This window comes from Vitis riparia, chromosome 2, assembly GCF_004353265.1.
Source record: "Vitis riparia cultivar Riparia Gloire de Montpellier isolate 1030 chromosome 2, EGFV_Vit.rip_1.0, whole genome shotgun sequence".
Classification (NCBI taxonomy): domain Eukaryota; kingdom Viridiplantae; phylum Streptophyta; class Magnoliopsida; order Vitales; family Vitaceae; genus Vitis; species Vitis riparia.
In genome coordinates this window covers 17,996,515-18,019,881 of record NC_048432.1, presented here as the reverse complement: position 1 = coordinate 18,019,881, position 23,367 = coordinate 17,996,515, and the positions used below count along the sequence as shown (strand labels likewise).

Below are 23,367 nucleotides of genomic sequence, written 5' to 3'. Positions count from 1 at the left end.
TGGGCATATCCAAATTTATATTTCTTTTTTTCATATTTAACAATTTGCAACAATAAAAAAATAATTCATGTTTTGCTTGAGAACTATTAAGACCCGCAGCAATGCCTCTAATTTTTTATAATGTATCATTAACGTGTTTTAATCCATCTTTTACAATTAAATTTAAAATATGTGCACAACAACGCACATGAAATATTTTATATTGATCTTCTTTTATTTGCCAATATCGTTTTAATCTAGATACTGCTGCATTATTAGAAGCATTATCTAATGTTATTGTAAATATTTTATCACGAATGCCAAAATCTATAATTTCATCATTTATTAAAGATGCTATATTTTTACCATTATGTGGAGCATTTATTATTTTAAATGAAATAATTCTTTTATTTAATTTCCATTCATTATCAATATAATGAGCAGTTATACATAAAAAAATCATTGTGAGTTAAAGATGTCCAAATATCAGATGTTAAACAAATTCTTCCTTCAAAATTTGCAAAAAAAAAAAAAAATTTAATTTTCTTTTTGTGTTTCAAAATTTTTTATAAGAATTCTTTTAACTGTATTTCCAGAGCAACCTTGAAACTAAGGATTAACAGCTCGTTGCATTGTTCCCGTAAAATCATGAGTTTCCATGAAATTGAAAGGTTGTTCTGCTCTTATTATATAACCAATCATTTCTTCACAACAATAAGATTCATCATAAGAAAATGTTTTTAAATTTCCACTTTTATCTTTACCTAATTGCATATAATTTCTAATATCTACATTATTTTTAGTTTTACAATTTTCATGATGCCTTTTTAAATGACTTGTACCTGCATTTGAGCCACCACTAAGAAGTTTGTTACAAATTTTACATTTTGATTTTATTTCTTTTTTATTATTTTCTAAATTTATTTCTATTCTATCAAAAAAATTCCATATATTTGAAGTAAATTTTTTGTTATCACATGCATTAGATGAAGAACAAGACCACTTGCCATAATTATAATTATTGATAAAAATATTATGCTAAAAATAATAAATGTAAAATTAAAATGTAACAAATAAATAAAAGTAAAGGTGAAGTATGTTACTAAATTGGATAACCGAAACAGAAATTCCTTCAAATTTGAACTCTTTGAACCATCAATGCTTGTTTTTCACCACCAATAATATTGAATAATTTGAGACAAAACACAATAATCGGAAATATTGTGGAATGGGAGAGAGCTTAAGAGTTGAGAGAATAGAAAAAAATTGAGGGTATTTAATATTTATAGGGAAATATTAGGATTTATTTATTTTTTTTTTTTAAATTTCAAGACCGTTCAACGGTCATAATATTGAATTATGAGTGGCAGGCATGTTCAACGGTCACATGACCGTTGAACAGCCAGTTCATTTTTATTTTTTTTCAAAAATCATACAACATTTGTAATATATATATATATATATATATATATATATATATATATATATAACTAATACAAAACACTTACACAAAAGAAGGCTAGCTCAGTTGGTGGCTAGCTCTCTTATGGATCCATAAGGGAAAGGGTTTGAATCCCTTTTCCTTCAAAATTGAAAACTATTTTAATTTTTACCCAAGCCCGCCAGAGCAGCCCGCCAAGCCCGCCCAGCTTGAGGGCCCATGGGCTGGGCCACGGGCCTTAGATATACGAACGGCCCGGCCCAGCCGGTTGACCAGTCAACGGGCTCAGTGGCCCACCCGGGCTGGGCCATGGGCCTTACTCCTCCGGGCCGGGCGGCCCGGCCCGGCCCGTTGGAGACCCTTTGATATAAGACAAACTGGTCAACCCCATTCAGGTAAATGACCAGCAAAGAAATGGGTGGAGGAGGCCTAACCGATCAGAGCCAATGCCTTCCTCTACACACACGGGCGCTACTGCATCACACCAGCGCAAACCGAGTATTTGCAGTTGTCTACTTGTGTGCCATCTTAGCTCTGCTGTATCATCACTTCCTTGCTCTACTTCACACCACCACCGTAGTCTCCCTCCTCTTTCTTCTAGCTGATGCAGTGCTGGCTTTCATGTGGACAACCGCACAGGCCTTTCGGATGTGTCCAACCCAACGTCAGGTTTTCATCGAACACCTTCAACATGTTGCCAAGGAGAGTGATTACCCGGCACTGGATGTGTTTATCTGCACTGCTGATCCATACAAGGAGCCACCTATAAGTGTGGTGAACACTGCTCTATCTGTGATGGCGTATGATTATCCAACAGAGAAATTGTCAGTATATGTATCAGATGATGGAGGTTCGCAGCTGACCCTCTTTGCTTTCATGGAGGCTGCTAGGTTTGCAACCCACTGGCTACCTTACTGCAGGAAGAACAAGATTGTAGAGAGGTCTCCAGAGGCCTATTTTGAATCAAACCCCTCATCGTGGTTCCCTGAGGCTGATCAAATTAAGGTAAGTTAAGAGATTCAACAGTATGTGATAAAATTGTTCATAAAGTAGGATCAATTATAATGCCTAGTGGAAGAAGGGAATACATTTAATCTCATCAGCTTGAACAACACTCAAAATTAACATGACCCCTAATTTGCATATTGATTGGTATTTTCTTCTACAATTCACATGACTTGATTTCTTTGAATTAGGTCTCACCAAACACAAGCACACTCTTCGATCCATACAATTCAGCAATAACTGAAGGTTAAGCATCCAATTATCCGATCGGTATAGGCAAACAACAAAAAAGTCCACTTGATGAATCTTGGAGTTATCATCTTCTTCTACACATTCTATAAACTTCACCTACTTTTCCAAAACTAAAATCAATAAATTACCAAGTTATATATTGTTTTATGTTGGAATTTGGAAGCAACCTAATTAGACTTCTCTCTTGGATGTATGTGCTGTATGTTGAAACAAATATTTTTTTTAGTGATAAAAATAATAAAGATTAGTGGAAACGTTACCATCAGCTGACATAACCTTGGATTCTGTGCTGTATGTTGAAACAAATATTTTTTTAGTGATAAAAATAATGAAGATTAGTTGAAACGTTACCATCAGCTGACATAACCTTGGATTCCACCCTTATTGGGTATTATTTTAAGTCCTAATATGATTTTCTTGTTTTTCTTTGTCCCCACACATTGGATCCATTTTCATTTCGCTACCGCTGACTTAATCTTTTCATGATCCTTCATGTCCAGAGCCAACATCATTTGACTAATGTTACCTACTATATTATACACAGTTGTAATTACGATAAATAATTAATCATACATAGTAATATTTAGAGGTTAATAATCAAAATCATTCCTGAATTATGATGCAGCTGATGTACGAGAACATGAGAGTTAGGGTGGAGACTGCGGTTAAGAGTGGGATAATTAGCCATGATTATATCAATAGCAAGCAGGAATTGGAAGCTTTCAGCAGATGGACTGATGGATTTACATCTCAGAATCATCCTGCAGTGATTCAGGTTTATTATATTAATGGAACTTTAATATATACAAAGGAAAATTCTGGGTGTGCCCCATAACGTGGGGCAATAGATTTAACTAGAAAAAAAGGAGGCCTTTTAATGGAGGCAAAAAGATTTTTAACACTAATATGGTGGGGCATGCAATGACAACAGGTTTTGTTGGAGTGTGGTAAAGATGAGGATGTCATGGGCCATACGATGCCCAACCTTGTTTATGTATCCAGAGGGAAAAGCATCAATTTGCCCCACAATTTCAAGGCTGGTGCTCTTAATGCCCTGGTAAGCTCACTCATGGCCATCCAGCTTTATGATTGATCTTTCAAAATAAGTGCCCCCCACAGCCCAATTCTTCTTTCCATTATTGTTCCGAATCAACCATGTGTTTATAAATACAAATACTTTTGTTTATATGTTTTGAAGCTTCGTGTATCAGCCACCATGACTAATGCACCAGTGATCCTGACCCTAGATGGCGACATGTACTCCAATGATCCACAGACACCTCTTCGTGCGCTGTGTTATCTCTTAGACCCTTCTATGGATCCAAAACTTGCTTATGTTCAGTTTCCTCAGATCTTCTATGGGATCAACAAGAATGATATTTATGGTGGTGAAGCCAGGCATGTATATCAAATTCATCCCACGGGAATGGATGGACTGAAAGGCCCTATACATCTAGGTACAGGAGGTTTTTTCCGGCGGAAAGTCTTCTTTGGGGGCCCATCAGAAACCTTTGAATTGAAGCAGGATCACCTAGGGAGCAAGTCAATCAAGTCCAGGGAAATTTTAGCATCGGCGCATCATGTTGCAGACTGCAATTTTGAGAGCCAGAGCCAGAGCCAATGGGGCACCAAGGTAGGCTTGGTTACTACTGGGATATTGGATTGATGCCAGTTCTGAAGTATACTTGTTTAATTAATTCTGTGTTCCGGAATTGGCGTTTTCTATAATGTGCAGATGGGCTTTAGGTATGGATCACTGGTTGAGGACATGTACACTAGCTATATGCTTCAATGTGAGGGATGGAAGTCCATTTTTTGCCATCCCAAAAGGCCTGCATTTCTGGGAAATTCACCCACCAACTTCCATGACTTTCTGAATCAAACCAGGCGATATTCAATTGGCCTTCTTGAAGTGGCCTTCTGCAAATATAGCCCAATCACATATGGCACCCTCACCATAAACCTTCTCAGTGGCCTATGTTTTGCTTACTATTCCTTCTGGCCCATTTGGTCAATTCCCATTACGATCTATGCCTTTCTCCCCCAGCTTGCTCTGCTTAACTATGTCTCGATCTTCCCAAAGGTATGCCCTTTTACTAGAATAATAGTTAATAATAATAATATTGATATTTACTGAAAAAAATTGAATGGTTTTGCAGATGTCAGATCCCTGGTTTTTTGTGTATACATTCTGTTTTCTTGGAGCTTATGGGCAAGATCATCTCGAGTTAATATTATCTGGGGGGACAACTCAAAGGTGGTGGAACCTTCAGAGAGTATGGATGACGAGGGGGCTCTCGAGTTTCTCAATTGGGTCGGTTGAATACATCCTCAAGTCCATTGGCATTTCCACATTCGGATTCAATGTGACAAGCAAGGCGGTGGAAGAGGAACAAAGCAAGCGATACAAGAAAGGGATGTTTGAGTTTGGAGTCGCATCACCCTTGTTCTTGCCACTAACAACAGCAGCAATAATCAACTTGGTCTCATTCCTATGGGGCATTGCACAAATCTTCAGGCAAGGAAGAATTGAAGATCTACTTCTGCAGATTTTGTTAGTTGGTTTTGCAATGGTGAACTGTTGGCCCATATATGAAGCCATGGTGTTGAGGGCTGATGAAGGAAAGATGCCAGTGAAGATCACATTGATCTCAATTGTCCTAGCATGGGCTCTTTACTTGGCATCTTCCATAGCATTTTAAGATATGGTGACTCTAAATTTTCCCTCAGATGTTGCTTTAATCATTTCCTAGGCACCAGAACGTATGCTTAAAGATCTTGTTTTAAGACCAATAATAGCTCGGTAATTCAAATATCAAAACGAAAGTCATTTAATAAATGAAGCTTTCTGTCATATCTGGAGTCAACAATTGACTGAAGTCTCTATTCTACAGTTACAAATTATTCTACAACATTTGAAATTAGGAGAAAGAATTAGTCATATACAACACTATTTAGAGGTTAATAATCAAAATCAGTCTTGAATTATGATGCAGCTGATGTACGACAACATGAGATGTTAGAGTGGAGACTGTGGTTAAGAGTGGGAGAATTATCAATAGCGAACAGGAATTGGAAGCTTTCAGCAGATGGACTGATGGATTTACATCTCAGAATCATCCTGCAGTGATTCAGGTTTATTATATTACTGGAGTTTTGGGTCAAAATGGCCCATTTTTGAAACTTAATGTTGAAAATGGGCACATTTTGAAACTATTGTTCAAAATGGCCTCTTTGATGTCACGTAGGCGCCACATCATTAAAAAATATTTTTTTTTCGTCATTATAGTAAAAGCCGCAGTTAGGAAACGCGGCTTCATTTTTGCACTAAAGCCGCAGTTGGGAAACGCGGCTTCATTTTTGTACTAAAACCGCAGTTGGGAAATGCGGCTTCATTTTTACACTAAAGCCGCAGTTGGCAAATGCGGCTTCATTTTTATACTAAAGCCGCATTTGCCAAACGCGACTTCATTTTTTAACTAAAGCCGCGGTTGGCAACTACGGCTTTAGTTCATTTTTATTTAAATTTAAAATTTAATTAAAAAATTATTAAATTACAATTTATGAATGAAATTTTAAAATATACTTAAATAATAAATTATTTATATTTAAATTTAAAATTCTAGTATTACTTCAACAAATATAAATTGATAAATAGAAGATATTATAAATGAATATTTTATTTATTAATAAATTAATAATCTTAAAATAATAAGCTTATATAACATATAAATAATATATAAAATTGTATAATTTATTAATTTAAGATATTTAATTTATTATTTTTTAAGATATTAATTTATTTGTATTATGATAAATTTATTTTTATCAAAATAATAGTATACAAAATATAATTTTTAATGAAATTAAATACAAAAAATGTCTATTATAGATTTTTAATAGTTGTCATATATAGATTTTTTGACAAAAGTAGTTAATGAAATTAAATACAAAAAATGCATTACAAAATATAATTTTTAATAGTTTAATCAAAGTCACAAAAAAATCCAATAAACATTAATATAGTGGAAAATAAATTGAGAAACTGTTGAGCTTACTACTATGTCTATTATTGCATAATTTGATATATTTTATTTTATTTTATTTTATTTTATTTTGTTGTCCAATAAAATGTTTTACATGTGTTTGGACTACAAACACGTGTAATTTATTTTTCTAATTTGATAATGAGGATGAAATTAACTTTTAATATTTTACTGATAAAATGAAATTAATATTTTTATATTAAAAAGTAAATTTTAAAATGAGATTTTTTACTGAACATTATAAAAAAATAATTTTTAATATCTCATAAATAAAAACCATATCATTATTATATTGTTTTATATATGGAACATTCAATTAAAAACTTTGATATTCTATTTGATGTTATTTTAAAGATCCTGAAAATCATACTTCATAACCTTCTTAACTTACAGAAGTTGGTAGACCGATAGGACTCGATCCAGAAAGTTTATAGATAAATAAAGACTTAGTGGACCAAAGCCATGACAAGCATGAGCCTGTTAAAGACAGTGAAAAAGGCAATTTCAGGTGACCATTTTCAAAAGCCTATCAATCAAAAACCCAGAAAAAAAAAATGGTGAAATAAATATGAAGAGAGTGAAGAAAAACCCAAATCCAAATTCAGAGAAACTTGGAAACACAAAACGAGAAGACCCATTGCGGGAATTAATTGGGCCTCAATGAGAATGTAAACATCAACCAGAAAACCTCCTAGATAAGAAAAATAGGTGTTGAAGAAAATAAAAAATTTGATCAAAATGGGATGAACAGCCAAACGAGGGGGAAAAATGAAAATCTTAACTATTGTTGCAAAAACAACTAAAAAAAATCGAAACTGATCCAGGGAGAAATAGTAAAACAAAGAAAAAGAAAAAAAGCCAAACATCTACAAAACCCCATTTGATAAAATCAATGAACAGACCTTCAAAATCCAATCGACAGCCTCTCTCCTCACACCCAGGTCCAGTCCCCACTTCTCAACCTCCTAGATAATCATCTCTAGGCATATACTCCCCCTCTCTCTCAACCATTTCTCTAAGACGCTCTTCGCTAAGCATTGGGAACTCAATCCAGGAATCCGATCTACTGTTTCTAAAAATCGGGTTTTGATAATGGTTTTGAAAATTCCAAGAAAGAAAAAATTCATCAATGGCGTTACAATTAAGATCATCAAAGCACACAGTATGGGTTTCTAAGCAAAGAAAGCTTGAGATTGAGTAGTCAAAACCACTTCCCATTGCAGAAACCTCAACGTGGCTTCAAAACCAGCAATACCTCATCAAATGAGAATTGTAGACAAGGATTTTCCTGGGTTCTACCATGCTAGAAATGGAGATTTGGAGAGAGACAGAGATAGGGAGAGCCTGGAGAGAGAAAGGAGTGTTGAAGAGAGTGTTGCAAAGGACGGAGCTTTATATGCGAGAAGTGAACATCTGTCTTTAAGGTAATGGAGAGATTTGGGAGGAGAGAACCAAGAGCTGCTCGGGCTAGGGTTTTGAAGGAAAAAATACAGCACGGGATGGGAAGAGAGAAGGGATGAAGTTGGTAAAGTGAAAAAAAATTGTATAATAAATTGAGTTTTATGCTGAGGTGGATTCAAGGGGCTATTTTGAACATTACTTTGGGAAGAAACCATTTTTAATATTAAGTTTCAGCAAAAACCCATTTTGGCCCAAAAGTCATATTACTGGAACTTTAGTTTAAAAAATAGACTTTTGGGCCAAAATGGGCCGCGGGCCAAACTTAATATTAAAACTGGGCTATCTCTATAACTATTGTTCAAAATAGCCCCTTTGATCCACGTCAGCCATAAAACCCATTTTTTTTTTACACCATTTGTTTTACTTTACCAAGTTATCTTCCCGCCCGTGGTGTTCTCTGATTTTTTTTTTTCCTTCAAAACCCTAGCCTCGCCAGTGGGCCACTGAGAGAGCATTGTTGGAGCTATATCAACCTTAAGGTTAGTCCCAATATTCTATTTGACTTATTTTATGTAAAGTTTTTGGCACTTTCCCATTTTTTTTCCCATACCAGAATCTCGGTTTTTAGAAAAATATTTTTGTTTCCATTGCTTTTGGTTTTCTCTATTATTTTCTTCACGGCTATTTTAGCAAAAATGGTTTGTTATCATCCAAAGATTAAAGCCTTTTAAGATGCAAACATTTGTTGAAGTTTATGGGGAAAATGAAATTTTCTGGGAAAAATATAATTTTTTGGGGAAATTAATAATTTCTAGGGAAATAAATATTTTGTGGGGAAAATGATATTTTCTGGGGAAAAATGACAAATCCGTGATTTTCAAGATTGGAATGATGCTGCATATGATGCTAGTCAGTTATATTGGTTTGCAACTTTTATTTATTTCTTCTTCACAAATAGTATTATTGATGTTGAACTAATTCAGTAATTGTTGTTCATGTTGATAGTACTAATGCTAATGTTGAAAGGGGCAAATAGGAAAAAGTAAAAAGTTACTAGTTTGAAGCCCAGTTGCATGAATCCCTTTGCTAACTTTTATATGAATGATTTGACTAATTCAAAAGAAAATGCAATTAAATTTAAACACCAAAAACAATAACCAGAACACTTTGGTAAGAGGCAACCTTTGCTTCAAACTTTTAGGAAGTACGACCAGCTCTTTCTCTCTCTCTCTCTCTCTCTCTCTCTCTCTCTCTCTCTCTCTCTCTCTCTCTCTCTCTCTCCCTGTAATCATTCCTCATATGACAATGAAGATCAATTTACTAACTAAATCCTATATCTTTACAAAAGTTTTTATCATATGAATTAGGTGCCCTGATTCTTCTTCCCTGTTAACATAATACACCAATTTGGGATTAGCCAAGTACTTTATTCTTAAATTCTGTTGTCCAGGGAAGATACTTTTACTGTTAAATCTAATATTGAATTGATATTAAGGAGCATTTAAGTTCACAAACATGAGTCAGTAAATATCCAATTGTGTTTTAGTAATGCACACACCAACCATCTTCTTGAACAACATGGACTTATATAATTTTCTTTTATTCTTGTTGTCCATTTGGCCAGATTCAATTGCCTTTCACATGCAAAGACTATTCACAAAAGCTTCATCTGTCATTCTTGCAAATATAACTATTGAAACCTTTGGAACATCTTGATTCACTTGAGGTAAGCTAAGTTGCTAACTAGTCATGGTTTCACTTTTTATTTATTTTTCATCCTGCTTAGAACTCTTTGACAGTGTTAAGTTCATCAAGAAACTTATTGTATCATCATGATCATTATGAGCCATTCAAAAGATGAAAATACGTACTTTCATTGACATTAAATTTCATTTGTGATTTGGTTGGTGATCTTTTGAATGCTGTGATTACATTTTGTGTGTAATTGATTGCTTGATATTTGACAACACTAGGATGGTTTTCTATAATCAAATAGGCGGACTAGGACTTCAATCTTTTGAGATTTAAGGAGAAGAAAGATAAAATTATAATAGTAGGGAAAAAATAAAATAAAAAATAGGAAAAAAAAAATAAAGAAGCAATCTTACAAACTTACATAGGCCCTAGGAGTCTCACTTAGAAGTAAAATAATTAAGTCCTACCATGAAAATTGCAAAATTTGCACCCATAAAAAAATAAAAATAAAAATCTTTGGATCATCAATCATCATCCTCTTTTACATCCATTAGCCTTATTTATAAAGTTTTAGAACCCTTAAAACTAAAAAAAATTATGGAAAGCAAACCTAACCTATGTAGCAACTTGTTACGACTATTGTTCATTTTTGAGAACTCCTAAATCTTTGAAAAATAAAATCAAAAAAAAAAAAAAACAAAAACAAAAACTCCCTTTTTAGAATTAACATCCTACTGTATAGAAACACCTTCGAATAAAATTTCTAATAACAAAGACTTCAAAATTCTGCAGACTCAAACTAGAAACTTAAGAGAAAAGAGATTAATTTATAAAATAGAAAGTTTAGAAATATTGACACTTCTTTTAAGAAGAAAGTTTCAATAAAAAAACTTTTCAAATTATGAATACAATTCAAGTACCAACTTTTTACTAATAACATTAAAAAACGCCAAATCTGCAAAATTACCTAAATGCACTTTATAGAGTAATTTAGGATTTCATTTAATTCCTTTCTTTAGCAGGTATTGTCAATTCATCCACGTCACTGTTTCACTTTCTTTGTATTATTTCTTATCCTCAACCTAAATTTCAGAATATTTGTATCTTCATCTTAGGTAGTTCTCGTATTGGTTGATTTTTTTTCTCATTACACATTTGATTTTGTGGGGATCCTAATCTATGGTTGATTGTGTGGTTAGGAGGTACTAGAGTTCACCATTCAAAATCTGTATATTCTAAAAATTATTCCTTAGCTTGTGGACTAGGGTGGATTTCTTGCAATTACTAAAATCTCATTTTTTTATTTAAAATAACATATTTAACATATATTTATTTTAAAAAATATATTTAACAGATAATTTTGAGTTGTAAAAGAATTAACATAATTAACACATATTTATTTTAAATTTTAATTTTTAATATAAAAATATTAATTTCATTTTATCAAAAAAATATTAAAAGTTAATCTCATCCTAATTATGAAATTAGAAAAATAAATTAAACGTGTTTGTAACCCAAACATATGTAAAACATTTTATTGGACCACAAAAATAATATTAATTCATAATATCATCCTACTCTTTACTTATACACTTATTTGCTTATACATTGCTTTCATTTGAGTTGAACTTGGTATTTAGACATGAAGCTTTGTTACATTCCAATATTTATTAGATTTATTATTGTATTTTATGAATCATTGACCATAAAGTATTATTTTTTACTTAAATAAATATAATTTTTTTTATGTAATAACCTTTTGTTATTATTTATGTGAAGGCGATTATGACTGATTCCACAGTAAAAGTTCTATGTTATTGGAATGGAACAATTTTGAGGACAGAAACGGACTTGAGATATATTGGAAATAATGTAGAGATTGAGCCTACAGATGTGCCCATTCATACGACCTTTGTGGAGTTGTTGAAAATGATATATGATATCATTGGTGTTGACAGAGACGATCAGTTAGTCTTGAAATGTCGTCATCCAACTGAAATGAACAAATTTCAACCATTAGTGGTAAGAAATGATCGGACAGTTGCACGTATGCTACTGGTGCCATCAAAGTATGGAATGTCTTCAGTTCAATTATTCATAGAGCAAACTCCCAACCATTATCATTTGATCAGTAATGAAATGGGTCATTTGACACGAATATCTTAAAAATTAACAAATTAAATATATTAAATTAATAAATTATACAATTTTATATATTATTTATATGTTATATAAGTTTATTATTTTAAGATTATTAATTTATTAATAAATAAAATATTCATTTATAATATCTTCTATTTATCAATTTATGTTTATTGAAATAATACTATATTTTTAAGTTTAAATATAAATAATTTATTATTTAAGTATATTTTTAAAATTTCAATCATAAATTGTGATTTAATAGTTTTTAATTAAATTGGAAAGTAAAAAAAAATATTATAATTGAAATCTCAGTTATTAACTACTATACTATTATTTCGATAAAGATAAATTTATCATAATATAAATAAATTAATATCTTAAAAATTAACAAATTAAATATATTAAATTAATAAATTATACAATTTTATATATTATTTATATGTTATATAAGTTTATTATTTTAAGATTATTAATTTATTAATAAATCAAATATTCATTTATAATATCTTCTATTTATCAATTTATTTTATTGAAATAATACTAAATTTTTAAGTTTAAATATAAATAATTTATTATTTAAGTATATTTTTAAATTTTCAATCATAAATTGTGATTTAATAGTTTTTAATTAAATTGGAAAGTGAAAAAAAAAATATTATAATTAAAATCTCAGTTATTAACTACTATACTATTATTTCGATAAAGATAAATTTATCATAATATAAATAAATTAATATCTTAAAAATTAACAAATTAAATATATTATATTAATAAATTATACAATTTATATATTATTTATATGTTATATAAATTTATTATTTTAAGATTATTAATTTATTAATAAATAAAACATTCATTTATAATATCTTCTATTTATCAATTTATGTTTGTAGAAATAATACTAGAATTTTAAATTTAAATATAAATAATTTATTATTTAAGTATATTTTTAAATTTCATTCATAAATTGTAATTTAATAATTTTTTAATTAAATTTTAAATTTAAATAAAAATTAACTAAAACCGTAGTTGCCAACCGCGGCTTTAGTTAAAAAATGAAGCCGCGTTTGGCAACTGCGGCTTTAATGCAAAAATGAAGCAGCGTTTCCCAACTGTAGCTTTCACTATAATGACGAAAAAAAATATTTTTTAATGATGTGGCGCCTATGTGGCATTAAAGAGGTCATTTTGAACAATAGTTTGAAAATGTGTCTGTTTTCAACATTAAGTTTAAAAAATGGGTCATTTTGACCCAAAACTCTAAAAAATATATACATGGGTAATCCATATCGTGGCAATAGATCATTTAACTAAAGAAAAAAGGCGGCCTCTAATGGAGGCAAAAGATTTTAATTTAGTACTAATATGATAGGGCACGCATTGAGAACAGGTTTTGTTAGAGTGTGGCAAAGATGAGGATGTCACAGGCCGTACAATGCCCAACCTTGTTTATGTATCCAGAGGGAAAAGCATCAAGTTACCCCACAATTATAAGGCTGGTGCTCTTGATGTTCTGGTAAGTTGACTAATGGCCACCCAGCTTTATGATTGATCTTTCAAAATAAGTGCCTGCAACACCACCCCCTGTCCCCCCAACCCAATTCTTCTTTCCAGTATTGTTCCGAATCAACCATGTGTTTATAAATACAAATACTTTTGTTTATATGTTTTGAAGCTTCGTATATCAGCCACCATGACTAATGCAACAGTGATCCTGACCCTAGATAGCGACATGTATTCCAATGATTCACAGACACCTCTTCGTGCGCTGTGTTATCTCTTAGACCCATCTATGGATCCGAAACTTGCGTATGTTCAGTTTCCTCAGATCTTCTACGGGATCAACAAGAATGATATTTATGGTGGTGAAGCCAGGCATGTATTTCAAATTCATCCCGCGGGAATGGATGGACTGAAACCTCTGAACTGAACCAGGATCACCTAGTGAACAAGTCGATCGTGTCCAGGGAAGTTTTATCATCGGCGCACCATGTTGCAGGCTGCAATTTTGAGAGCCAGACCCAATGGGGCACCAAGGTAGGCTTGGTTACTACTGGGATATTGGATTGATGCCAGTTCTGAAGTACTTGTTTAATTAATTCTGTGTTCCGGAATTGGCGTTTTCTATAATGTGCAGATGGGCTTTAGGTATGGGTCACTGGTTGAGGACATGTACACTAGCTACATGCTACAATGTGAGGGATGGAAGTCCATTTTTTGACATCCTAAAAGGCCTGCATTTCTTGGAAGATTACCCATCAGTCTCCATGACTTTCCGAATCAAATGATACGATTGGCCAGTTAGGCCTCCTTGAAGTGGCCTTCTGCAAATATAGCCCAATCACCTATGGCACCCGTGCCATAAGCCTTCTTAGTGGCCTATGTTTTGCATACTATTCCCTCTTACCCATTTGGTCAATTCCCATGACTATTTATGCCTTTATCCCCCAACTAGCTCTGCTTAACTATGTTTCAATCTTCCTAAAGGTATCTCCATTTATGCTTTTACTAGAATCATAGTTAATCAAGTAGTGATTAATAGTATCATTGATATTTACTGAGAGAATTAGAATGGTTTTGCAGATGCCAGATCCCTGGTTTTTTTGTATATATATTCTGTTTTCTTGGAGCTTATGGACAAGATTACCTTGAGGTAATATTATCTGGAGGGACAACTCAAAGGTGGTGGAACGATCAGAGAGTATGGTTGATGAGGGGACTCTCGAGTTACTCAATTGGGTCGGTTGAATACATCCTCAAGTCCATTGGCATTTCCACATTCAGATTCAATGTGACAAGCAAGGCGGTGGGAGAGGAACAAAGCAAACGATACAAGAAGGGGACGTTCGAGTTTGGAGTCGCATCACCCTTGTTTTTGCTACAAACAACAGCAGCGATAATCAACTTGGTCTCTTTCCTATTGGGCATTGCACAAGTCTTCAGGCAAGGAAGCCTTGAAGCTCTACTTCTGCAGATGTTGTTAATTGGTTTTGCAATGGTGAACTGTTGGCCCATATATGAAGCCATGGTCTTGAGGGCTGATGTTCTTTTTTTCTTTTTTTCTTTTTTTTTTTTTATGAAAGATGTCCACTGAAATATTTAATATTTATGTTGAGAGATGTGCACTGACCTCAGTCTTCTTGGAACTCTTTGTCAGGTTATTTGTGGTTAGCTATTATAATAAGGATGTGCTTATAGAAACGTAAGAAAACGACAGAAAAAATGACAAATATAAGCTGCCAAGTTCGATTTGAATTCGAAGAAATGAAACAAGGCCTTCAATATATTCCTTTTCTTCAAAAAGAGACAAGGCAAGCCAGGCCAAGGCATAATATTTTCTATCAGTATAGATAGACATAAATAAGAAGATAACCACTGTCAAGCAATTGAGGCAGCACACAGAGTACCAATCCACCCCAAAAAATGGAAGAGACAAGAGCGAAAGGCCTTCCTCTTCACACAAGGGTGCTCATGCCCCGGACCTGGGCAAACCGAGTCTTTGCATTTGTATACTTGTGTGCCATCTTAGCTCTGCTATATCACCATCTCATTGCTGTGCTGCACTCCACCTCTATGGTCCCCCTTTTCATTCTTCTAGCTGATGCAGTGCTGGCTTTCATGTGGGCAACTTCACAGGCCTTCCGCATGTGTCCAACTGAGCGTCGGGTTTTCATCGAACACCTTCAACATTATGTCAAGCAGAGTGATTATCCAGGGTTGGATGTCTTTATATGCACTGCCGATCCATACAAGGAGCCACCTATGTGTGTGGTGAACACAGCTTTATCGGCGATGGCTTATGATTATCCCCCGGAGAAGCTGTCAGTGTATATCTCTGATGATGGAGGTTCTCAGCTGACTCTCTTTGCCTTCATAGAGGCTGCTAGGTTTGCCACCCACTGGTTACCCTATTGTAGAAAGAATAAGATTTTAGAAAGGTGTCCCGAGGCCTATTTTAGATCCAGTCCCTCATGGTCTCCTGAGACCGCTCAAATTAAGGTAAGATACACGAGCTGTCCTATCGTGTGGTTTAATCCATGGAAAAGGTAAAATGTTCCCTTTTCCATCCCTTTTTAGGTTTGCTCTTTCGTAATTTTCAAAATGTTTATGTTAAAATAAATGAAATAAGCTTAGAATACTATATAAAAATAATTTATTGATTTTAAATTTATTTTTATTTTTTTCATTTTTTCTTTTTTCCATTTTTCTTCTTTATTTTAGTCCCCTCGCATTTTTTTCTCAATTTTCAGAAACCAAAAATAACCTAATTTGTAGATGATGTATGAGAGAATGAGAACTAGGGTGGAGAATGTGGTCAAGAGGGGGAGCATTTTGCCTGATTATATCACAAATGAGGCAGAATCTGAAGCCTTCAGCAGATGGGCTGATGGATTTACGCCTCGAGATCATCCTGCTGTTGTTCAGGTTTGCTTTGTTAGCCTAGTACTAATAGGTATAAGGAATCACAACCAAGGCACCTACTGATACATATGTAATATTGGTACATTGAGGCATGCAGGTTTTGTTAGAGGCCGACAGAGATAAAGACATAACCGGCCATACAATGCCCAACCTTGTCTATGCGTCCAGAGAGAAAAACATGACTTTGCCCCATCATTTCAAGGCCGGTGCTCTTAATGTCCTGGTAATTGAGCATAGCCAATGACCCATAAGCCATTTTTTGTTGAGGAATTATGTCTCCATTTAATCTCATTCTTCATTTTTATGTTTCTGAATCGCCCTTGCTTACATATATAAAACAATTTGTTTACATTTTGAAGCTTCGAGTATCAGAAACCATGACCAATGCACCAATAGTCCTGACCCTAGACAGCGACATGTACTCAAATGATTCGCAAACGCCTCTTTGTGCACTGTGTTTTCTCTTAGACCCTTGTATAGATTCAAAACTCGGATTTGTTCAGTTCCCTCAGATGTTCTATGGGATCAACAAGAATGATACTTATGGTGCTGAATCTAGACAGAGTGAAATTGTTCTAATTGGAATGGATGGATTGGTAGGGCCTACATATATAGGTACAGGATGTTTTTTCCGCAGACAAGTCTTCCTTGGTGGCTCCTCCCCACAACTGAACCCTGATCTTCTAGTTAGCAAGTCAATCAAGTCCGAAGAAGTTTTAGCACTAGCACACCATGTTGCGGGCTGCAATTATGAAAATCAAACCAGTTGGGGCTCCAGGGTAAGCTCTTGTTTCTCGTATGTAGTTTAAATTTCTCCCCTCATAAATAGAGAAAACAAAAATTAAAAAATACTCAAACATATAACAAGAATGCCGCTTTTGGGACACGTTTAGGAGATGGATTTTCTACATTGTGCAGATGGGATTTAGGTATGGATCATTGGTTGAGGACTTATACACAAGCTATCGACTTCATTGTGAAGGATGGAAGTCCATTTTCTGCAATCCCAAAAGGCCTGCATTTCTGGGAAAGGCGCCCATCAATCTCAATGACATGTTGAATCAAACTGTAAGATGGTGTGTGGGACTCCTTGAAGTGGCATTTTGCGAGCATAGCCCTATCACCTTTGGAGCCCGTTCCATAAACCTTCTCACAGGTTTATGTTATGGGCACATGACATTATGGCCTATTTCGTCCATTCCAATTACCATCTATGCCTTTCTACCTCAGCTAGCTCTCATCAAGTGTGTCTCAATCTTCCCAGAGGTATGCATCCCATATATGCAGTAATTGATCAATTAGTATTGTAATTATAAATAATGATCAATTGAAATAATCGATGCTTAATGAGGAATTGTATGGTCTTTCATGCAGGCCTCAGACCCTTGGTTTTTCTTGCGTCTATTTCTTTTCCTTGGAGCCTATGGACAAAATTGTCTTGAGTTTATGTTGTCTGGAGGATCAATCCAAAAGTGGTGGAATGATCAGAGGGTGTGGATGATGAGAGGGCTCTCAAGCATGATGTTTGGATTGGTGGAATACTTACTGAAGACCATTGGCATTTCCACATTTGGATTTAGTGTCACAAACAAGACTGTTGAAGAGGAACAAAGCAAGCGATATGACCAAGGGCTGTTCGAGTTTGGAGTCTCATCACCCTTGTTATTGCCAATGACAACAGCTGCCATAATCAACTTCATCTCTTTCCTATGGGGCATTGCCCAAGTCTTCACACAAGGAAGGCTTGAAGGTATACTTCTACAGATGTTCTTAGCAGGTTTTGCGACGGTAAATTGCTGGCCAATATATGAAGCCATTCTGTTGAGGACCGACGGAGGAAAGATCCCAGTGAAGCTCACATTGATCTCAATTATTCTAGCATGGGCTCTTTACTTAACATCTTCGATAGCATTCTAAGATATGGGGACTTGATTAATTTTCTCTTTGTTTGCTCCATTAGTTCCTTAGTTGAATCAAGAAGAGACACATCATTTTTACTTAACATCATGTTTACCTTTTTTTGAAAGAAAACAAGAGTACCTCAACCAACATGGATATCTACGTGGCTAAGAGAGTCTAAATAGGGAATATTTTTTAGGCCAACTCACATCTACAATTCTACTTTTTAATTTTAAATCACCCCAAGTTTGGCCAAAAATCCTTGAAGTGTGCTGACTAAAAATTAAATTCGTTGAATAAATGCACAGACAAATGTGACCTCCTTAGAAAGTCATAAAATTTCTCCCCAACTATTCATGGATTAAAATTTCCAGAGTTGACTCTCCTGACGTAATTGTGGACAAGTTCACACGGCTTTTACTTTTCTTTGTCCCGACAAAACACTGAAATGTCTCTTGAGCTCAATAATTACATACACTGTTCTTCTCCTAATAAAGCAGTCGATAATTTCTTGAATTTAGTCTCTTTACGACATTGGCAGAAGAATACAAGAATGCGTCTGCATCACACTGTTTTTCTTCCTCCTGATAAAGACATCCAATTTCATTTTCTTGGCGCCATCTTTGGTTGAGGAAGACAAGACTATAACATTCTTGGACTAGTCCTACTCGGGAGCACATCTTATATTAAGGCTTACTACAGAGTCCTGACAATCTCGTCCAAGCACCGGACCAGCAGGGGAAAAATGGGAGGTGAGGGGGCGACTGAGAGGAAGAGCACAGCCAGCCATGGCCTTCCTCTTCTTCACACAAGGGCGCTCATGCGTCGGACCTCAGCAAACCGAGTATTCGCAGTTGTATACTTGTGTGTCATCTTGGCTCTGCTATATCACCATTTCATCGCTCTACTCCATTCCACCTCCATAGTCTCCCTCCTCATTCTTCTAGCTGACGCAGTGCTGGCTTTCTTGTGGGTAACTTCTCTGGCTTTTCGCATGTGTCCGACAGAACGTCAGGTTTTCATCGAACACCTTGAGCATCATGCCAAGGAGAGTGAGTACCCTGCTTTGGATGTGTTTATATGCACTGCTGATCCATATAAGGAGCCACCGATTGATGTGGTGAACACTGCCCTGTCTGTGATGGCTTATGATTATCCAATAGAGAAGCTGTCGGTATATGTGTCGGATGACGGAGGTTCCCAGCTGACTCTCTTTGCTTTCATGGAGGCTGCAAGGTTTGCCACCCACTGGCTACCCTACTGTAAGATAAACAAGATAGTAGAGAGGTGCCCCGAGGCGTATTTTGCATCCAACCCCTCATGGTTCCCTGAGACCGATCAGATTAAGGTAACAGTCTAGAACTCTGCATTAGGAGCCTTAATTAATTTTTTTTACTTAATTTGTAAAATAATTACAAAAACAATATAGAATATATATTATTTCTCAATATTTAAAATAGCAATTATATCACATTCCGGTATTTTTTTATTTAAAAAGATGATATTTCTTTTATGTTTAATAATATTCATGATTAAAATATTGAAACTTTATAAATAATTTTTTTTTATATTATGTTATTCAATGTATAAAAACTATATATATATATATTACAACTATTTTTTTTAGGTTTTTCCTTTTAATCATAAATTTAATTTATAATAAAAAATTGTTTTGCAAAAGGAGTACATAAAAAAAATAAAAAACTGACATGAAAAAAAATAAATTTATAGTACTTGATATATGCATATCTTATATCTTAATATAGAATAAACATATTTTGTGTAAAAATGACATAAAAAATAAGATAGATAATATATCTTACCTCTTATTTTATATCATTTTTAGTTGACCATAGGATAAAACAAATAATTAAATTATTTATTCTCTCTCGTAGCAAACATAGGATATCATATTTCATTTCCTATCTTATCCCATTAGATATTTAGTCAAACAAACGTGACATAAAGGGTTTCTCTTATAGCCAAGATAAAGGGTTTCTCTTATAGCCAAGATAAGAGAGGTGTCCTTCTTCATTTTCCTTCTTTTTTTTACTTTTTTTTTATTTTATTATTTTCTTTTTGGTTTATGGTGTCCATTATATATCCAAGTTCCAACCAGCATAGGCCAACAACAATAGGGTCATTTTTGACATTTTAATTGCCTACCATTCAAAACTTCCATGTCACTAGCTTTCTGCCTAAACCAAACCTAATAGGAACATCTGTTCGAGAATCAGAAGAGCCAAACCTGGGTTATATCAAAGCTTAACTAAATGTATTTTTGTAGGCATTTGTTGGTTTTATGTGAAGTGGGTTCCTTAAAAAAAATTCATTTTTTCTGAATAAGATCAAATAGATTAGTTGAGCAATTACCATCAGTTTAAAATATCTTTATTTTACAAAAGACCATAAACAGTAATATTTGATGGAAAATCATTTGAAATAAAAGGTATAGCAGAATAATCAAAATGATTCATTATTGATAATGATGCAGTCGATGTACGAGAGGATGAGAGATAGAGTGGAGAATGTGGTCAAGAGAGGAAGCATTAGCAACGATTATATCCCTGATCAAAGAGAAATCGAAGCTTTCAGCAGATGGACTGATGAATTTACACCTCAGAATCATCCTCCTGTGATTCAGGTTTGTGTTCTTAATGGAGCCTGTCATCCTATACATGCTGCAAAATTCTATTATATATCTTAATGAAAAACCACTTTACTCCTTTTAATGGAAGCAAATTAAGAGGGAATTTTTTTTTTTTTTTTTTTTTTTTTTTTATGTCCTGAACAAGTGTAATGATATAAACAGGTTTTACTAGAGCGTGGCAAAGACAAGGACATCACTGGCCATGACATGCCAAACCTCGTATACATCTCTAGAGAGAAAAGAATGGATTCCCCACATCACTTCAAGGCCGGTGCCCTTAACCTCCTAGTAAGGGCTTTAATGACTTAAAGATTACTTATGGTTGATCGTTCAATAGAAATGTGCATTTTTTTTGTTAGCCTCATTGCATATTCTTCATATTATAATTTTGTTTAATTAATTATATGTATTTGAAGCTTCGAGTATCAGCCACCATGACAAACGCACCAGTGATCTTGACCCTAGATGGCGACATGTACTCCAATGATCCACAGACACCTCTTCGCGTGCTGTGCTATCTTTTAGACCCTTCAATGGATCCAAAACTTGGGTATGTTCAGTTTCCGCAGATCTTCCATGGGATCAATAAGAGTGATATCTATGATGGTGAACTAAGGCATGTGTATCAAGTTCAATTGTCCGGAATGGATGGATTGGCAGGCCCTCAACTTGTAGGTTCTGGAAGTTTTTTCCGGCGAAAAATCTTCTTTGGTGGCCCATCAGAAACCCCAGAAATGAACCAGGATCAACTGACGAGCAAGTCGATCAGGTCCAAAGAAGTTTTAGCAATGGCTCACCATGTTGCAGGCTGCAATTTTGAGAACCAAACCAAATGGGGCACCAAGGTATGCTGATGGTCACTTGAACCGAAGTCTAGGTAGGAGTACCACTTTTGGAGAACATATTTGGATACTATTTTTGGTTTCTATACAATGTGCAGATGGGCTTTAGGTATGGTTCTTTGGTTGAGGACTTGCACACGAGCCATCAGCTGCAATGTGAGGGATGGAAATCCATTAACTGCAAACCTAAAAGGCCTGCATTTCTGGGAAATTCACCCCTCAACCTCCATGACTCGCTGAATCAAACTACGCGTTGGTCGGTTGGCCTCCTTGAAGTAGTCTTCTGCAAACATAACCCCATCATCTATGGAGTCCGATTCATAAACCTTCTGTCAGGGTTAGGTTTTGCTTATTATACCTTCTGGCCTTTCTGGTCGGTTCCCCTTACTATCTATGCCTTTCTCCCCCAGCTGGCTCTGCTCAATTCCACCTCAATCTTCCCAAAGGTATGTATCTCATCCATGGTATTATAATTATGTATACATGATTACCAATAGAAATGATATTTAGCAAGAAAATCCACATGGTTTTGCAGGTCTCAGATCCTTGGTTTTTCGTCAATGTATTCCTTTTCCTTGGAGCCTATGGACAAGATTATCTGGAGTTCATATTATCTGGGGGGACAACACTAAGGTGGTGGAACAATCAGAGAATGTGGATGATGAGAGGACTCTCAAGTTTCCCATTTGGGTGGATTGAATACTTCCTGAAGTCTATGGGGATTTCGACTTTTGGGTTTAATGTGACAAGCAAGGTGGTTCAAGAGGAGCAAAGCAAGAGATACAAGGAAGGGATCTTCGATTTTGGAGTTGCATCACCCTTGTTCTTGCCACTAACAACAGCAGCCATAATCAACTTGGCCTCATTCCTAAAGGGAATTGCACTGGTCTTCAAACAAGGAGGGCTTGAAGATCTTCTTCTGCAGATGTTGTTAGCTGGTTTTGGAATAGTGAACTGCTGGCCCATATATGAAGCCATGGTGTTGAGGACTGATGAAGGAAAATTACCAGTGAAGATCACATTGATCTCAATTGTTCTAGCCTGGGCTCTTTATTGATTATTAGCATCTTCCATGGCATTTTGAGATGTGGTGACTGATTCTCTCAGTTATATATATATAGTGGTAGAATACTTTATGGTTGGCTGGGGGCCGGCTGGAGTCGACTATATGTAAGCCAAGAGTAAAAGAAGAAATAATGGATGAAGGATCATTAAATTTTATATTTGCAAGTTGTATTTTAGAAATGGTTTTGTTTAATATAAGGATAATTATGATATTTTTAAGGTATTTGTGATTCTTTAAAATATAGATAAATCATATTAGAAGATGCAAGACTTGTAATTGAGAATTTTATATATTCAAATATTTCCAAAGGTTGTTCTTCAACTCCAAACTTCACTTGTACATCATCGATCACAAAATTTAGTAATATTAAATTACTCAACATGTCATTCAATTGTCCCTTACAAATAGAAAATTTGTTGGTTAGAGATTAAGAAGTTCATGATTAAATTTGGATGTATACATGGAATAACGAGAATAGCACATTAAGGTGTTAAGGAGCATGATATGTATATTGAATCCAAATC

General features: G+C 34.6%; 3 protein-coding genes across 3 annotated transcripts; all 3 read left to right on the top strand.

Moving 5' to 3' along the window:
* Nucleotides 1-1,827: 1,827 nt before the first annotated feature.
* On the top strand, nucleotides 1,828-5,531 carry LOC117904634 (cellulose synthase-like protein G3). Its single transcript, XM_034817333.1, has 6 exons — nucleotides 1,828-2,425; nucleotides 3,303-3,452; nucleotides 3,609-3,734; nucleotides 3,876-4,310; nucleotides 4,413-4,760; nucleotides 4,837-5,531. Exons 1-6 carry the CDS (start codon nucleotides 1,835-1,837, stop codon nucleotides 5,377-5,379), a joined length of 2,193 nt encoding a protein of 730 aa, XP_034673224.1. The 5' UTR covers nucleotides 1,828-1,834; the 3' UTR covers nucleotides 5,380-5,531.
* A 9,835-nt stretch (nucleotides 5,532-15,366) lies between these two features.
* LOC117926955 (cellulose synthase-like protein G3) lies at nucleotides 15,367-18,388 on the top strand. The gene is made up of 6 exons (XM_034846295.1): nucleotides 15,367-15,963; nucleotides 16,240-16,389; nucleotides 16,484-16,609; nucleotides 16,746-17,165; nucleotides 17,305-17,652; nucleotides 17,761-18,388. Exons 1-6 carry the CDS (start codon nucleotides 15,388-15,390, stop codon nucleotides 18,301-18,303), a joined length of 2,163 nt encoding a protein of 720 aa, XP_034702186.1. The 5' UTR covers nucleotides 15,367-15,387; the 3' UTR covers nucleotides 18,304-18,388.
* A 95-nt stretch (nucleotides 18,389-18,483) lies between these two features.
* On the top strand, nucleotides 18,484-23,054 carry LOC117926944 (cellulose synthase-like protein G3). Its single transcript, XM_034846283.1, has 6 exons — nucleotides 18,484-19,633; nucleotides 20,780-20,929; nucleotides 21,098-21,223; nucleotides 21,352-21,780; nucleotides 21,876-22,223; nucleotides 22,313-23,054. The coding sequence occupies exons 1-6, from the start codon at nucleotides 19,031-19,033 to the stop codon at nucleotides 22,832-22,834; spliced, it is 2,178 nt and encodes a 725-aa protein (XP_034702174.1). The 5' UTR covers nucleotides 18,484-19,030; the 3' UTR covers nucleotides 22,835-23,054.
* The last annotated feature ends 313 nt before the right edge of the window (nucleotides 23,055-23,367 follow it).

Excerpts from the sequence above, each read along its gene's own strand:
- LOC117904634 (XM_034817333.1), top strand. The coding sequence starts at position 1,835 with ATGGGTGGAGGAGGCCTAACCGATCAGAGCCAATGCCTTCCTCTACAC. Across the intron at positions 3,735-3,875 it reads CTGGTGCTCTTAATGCCCTG|CTTCGTGTATCAGCCACCAT; the intron begins GTAAGCTCACTC and ends TATGTTTTGAAG. Across the intron at positions 4,761-4,836 it reads ATGTCTCGATCTTCCCAAAG|ATGTCAGATCCCTGGTTTTT; the intron begins GTATGCCCTTTT and ends ATGGTTTTGCAG.
- LOC117926955 (XM_034846295.1), top strand. The coding sequence starts at position 15,388 with ATGGAAGAGACAAGAGCGAAAGGCCTTCCTCTTCACACAAGGGTGCTC. Across the intron at positions 15,964-16,239 it reads CTGAGACCGCTCAAATTAAG|ATGATGTATGAGAGAATGAG; the intron begins GTAAGATACACG and ends CCTAATTTGTAG. Across the intron at positions 16,610-16,745 it reads CCGGTGCTCTTAATGTCCTG|CTTCGAGTATCAGAAACCAT; the intron begins GTAATTGAGCAT and ends TACATTTTGAAG.
- LOC117926944 (XM_034846283.1), top strand. The coding sequence starts at position 19,031 with ATGGGAGGTGAGGGGGCGACTGAGAGGAAGAGCACAGCCAGCCATGGC. Across the intron at positions 21,224-21,351 it reads CCGGTGCCCTTAACCTCCTA|CTTCGAGTATCAGCCACCAT; the intron begins GTAAGGGCTTTA and ends ATGTATTTGAAG. Across the intron at positions 22,224-22,312 it reads CCACCTCAATCTTCCCAAAG|GTCTCAGATCCTTGGTTTTT; the intron begins GTATGTATCTCA and ends ATGGTTTTGCAG.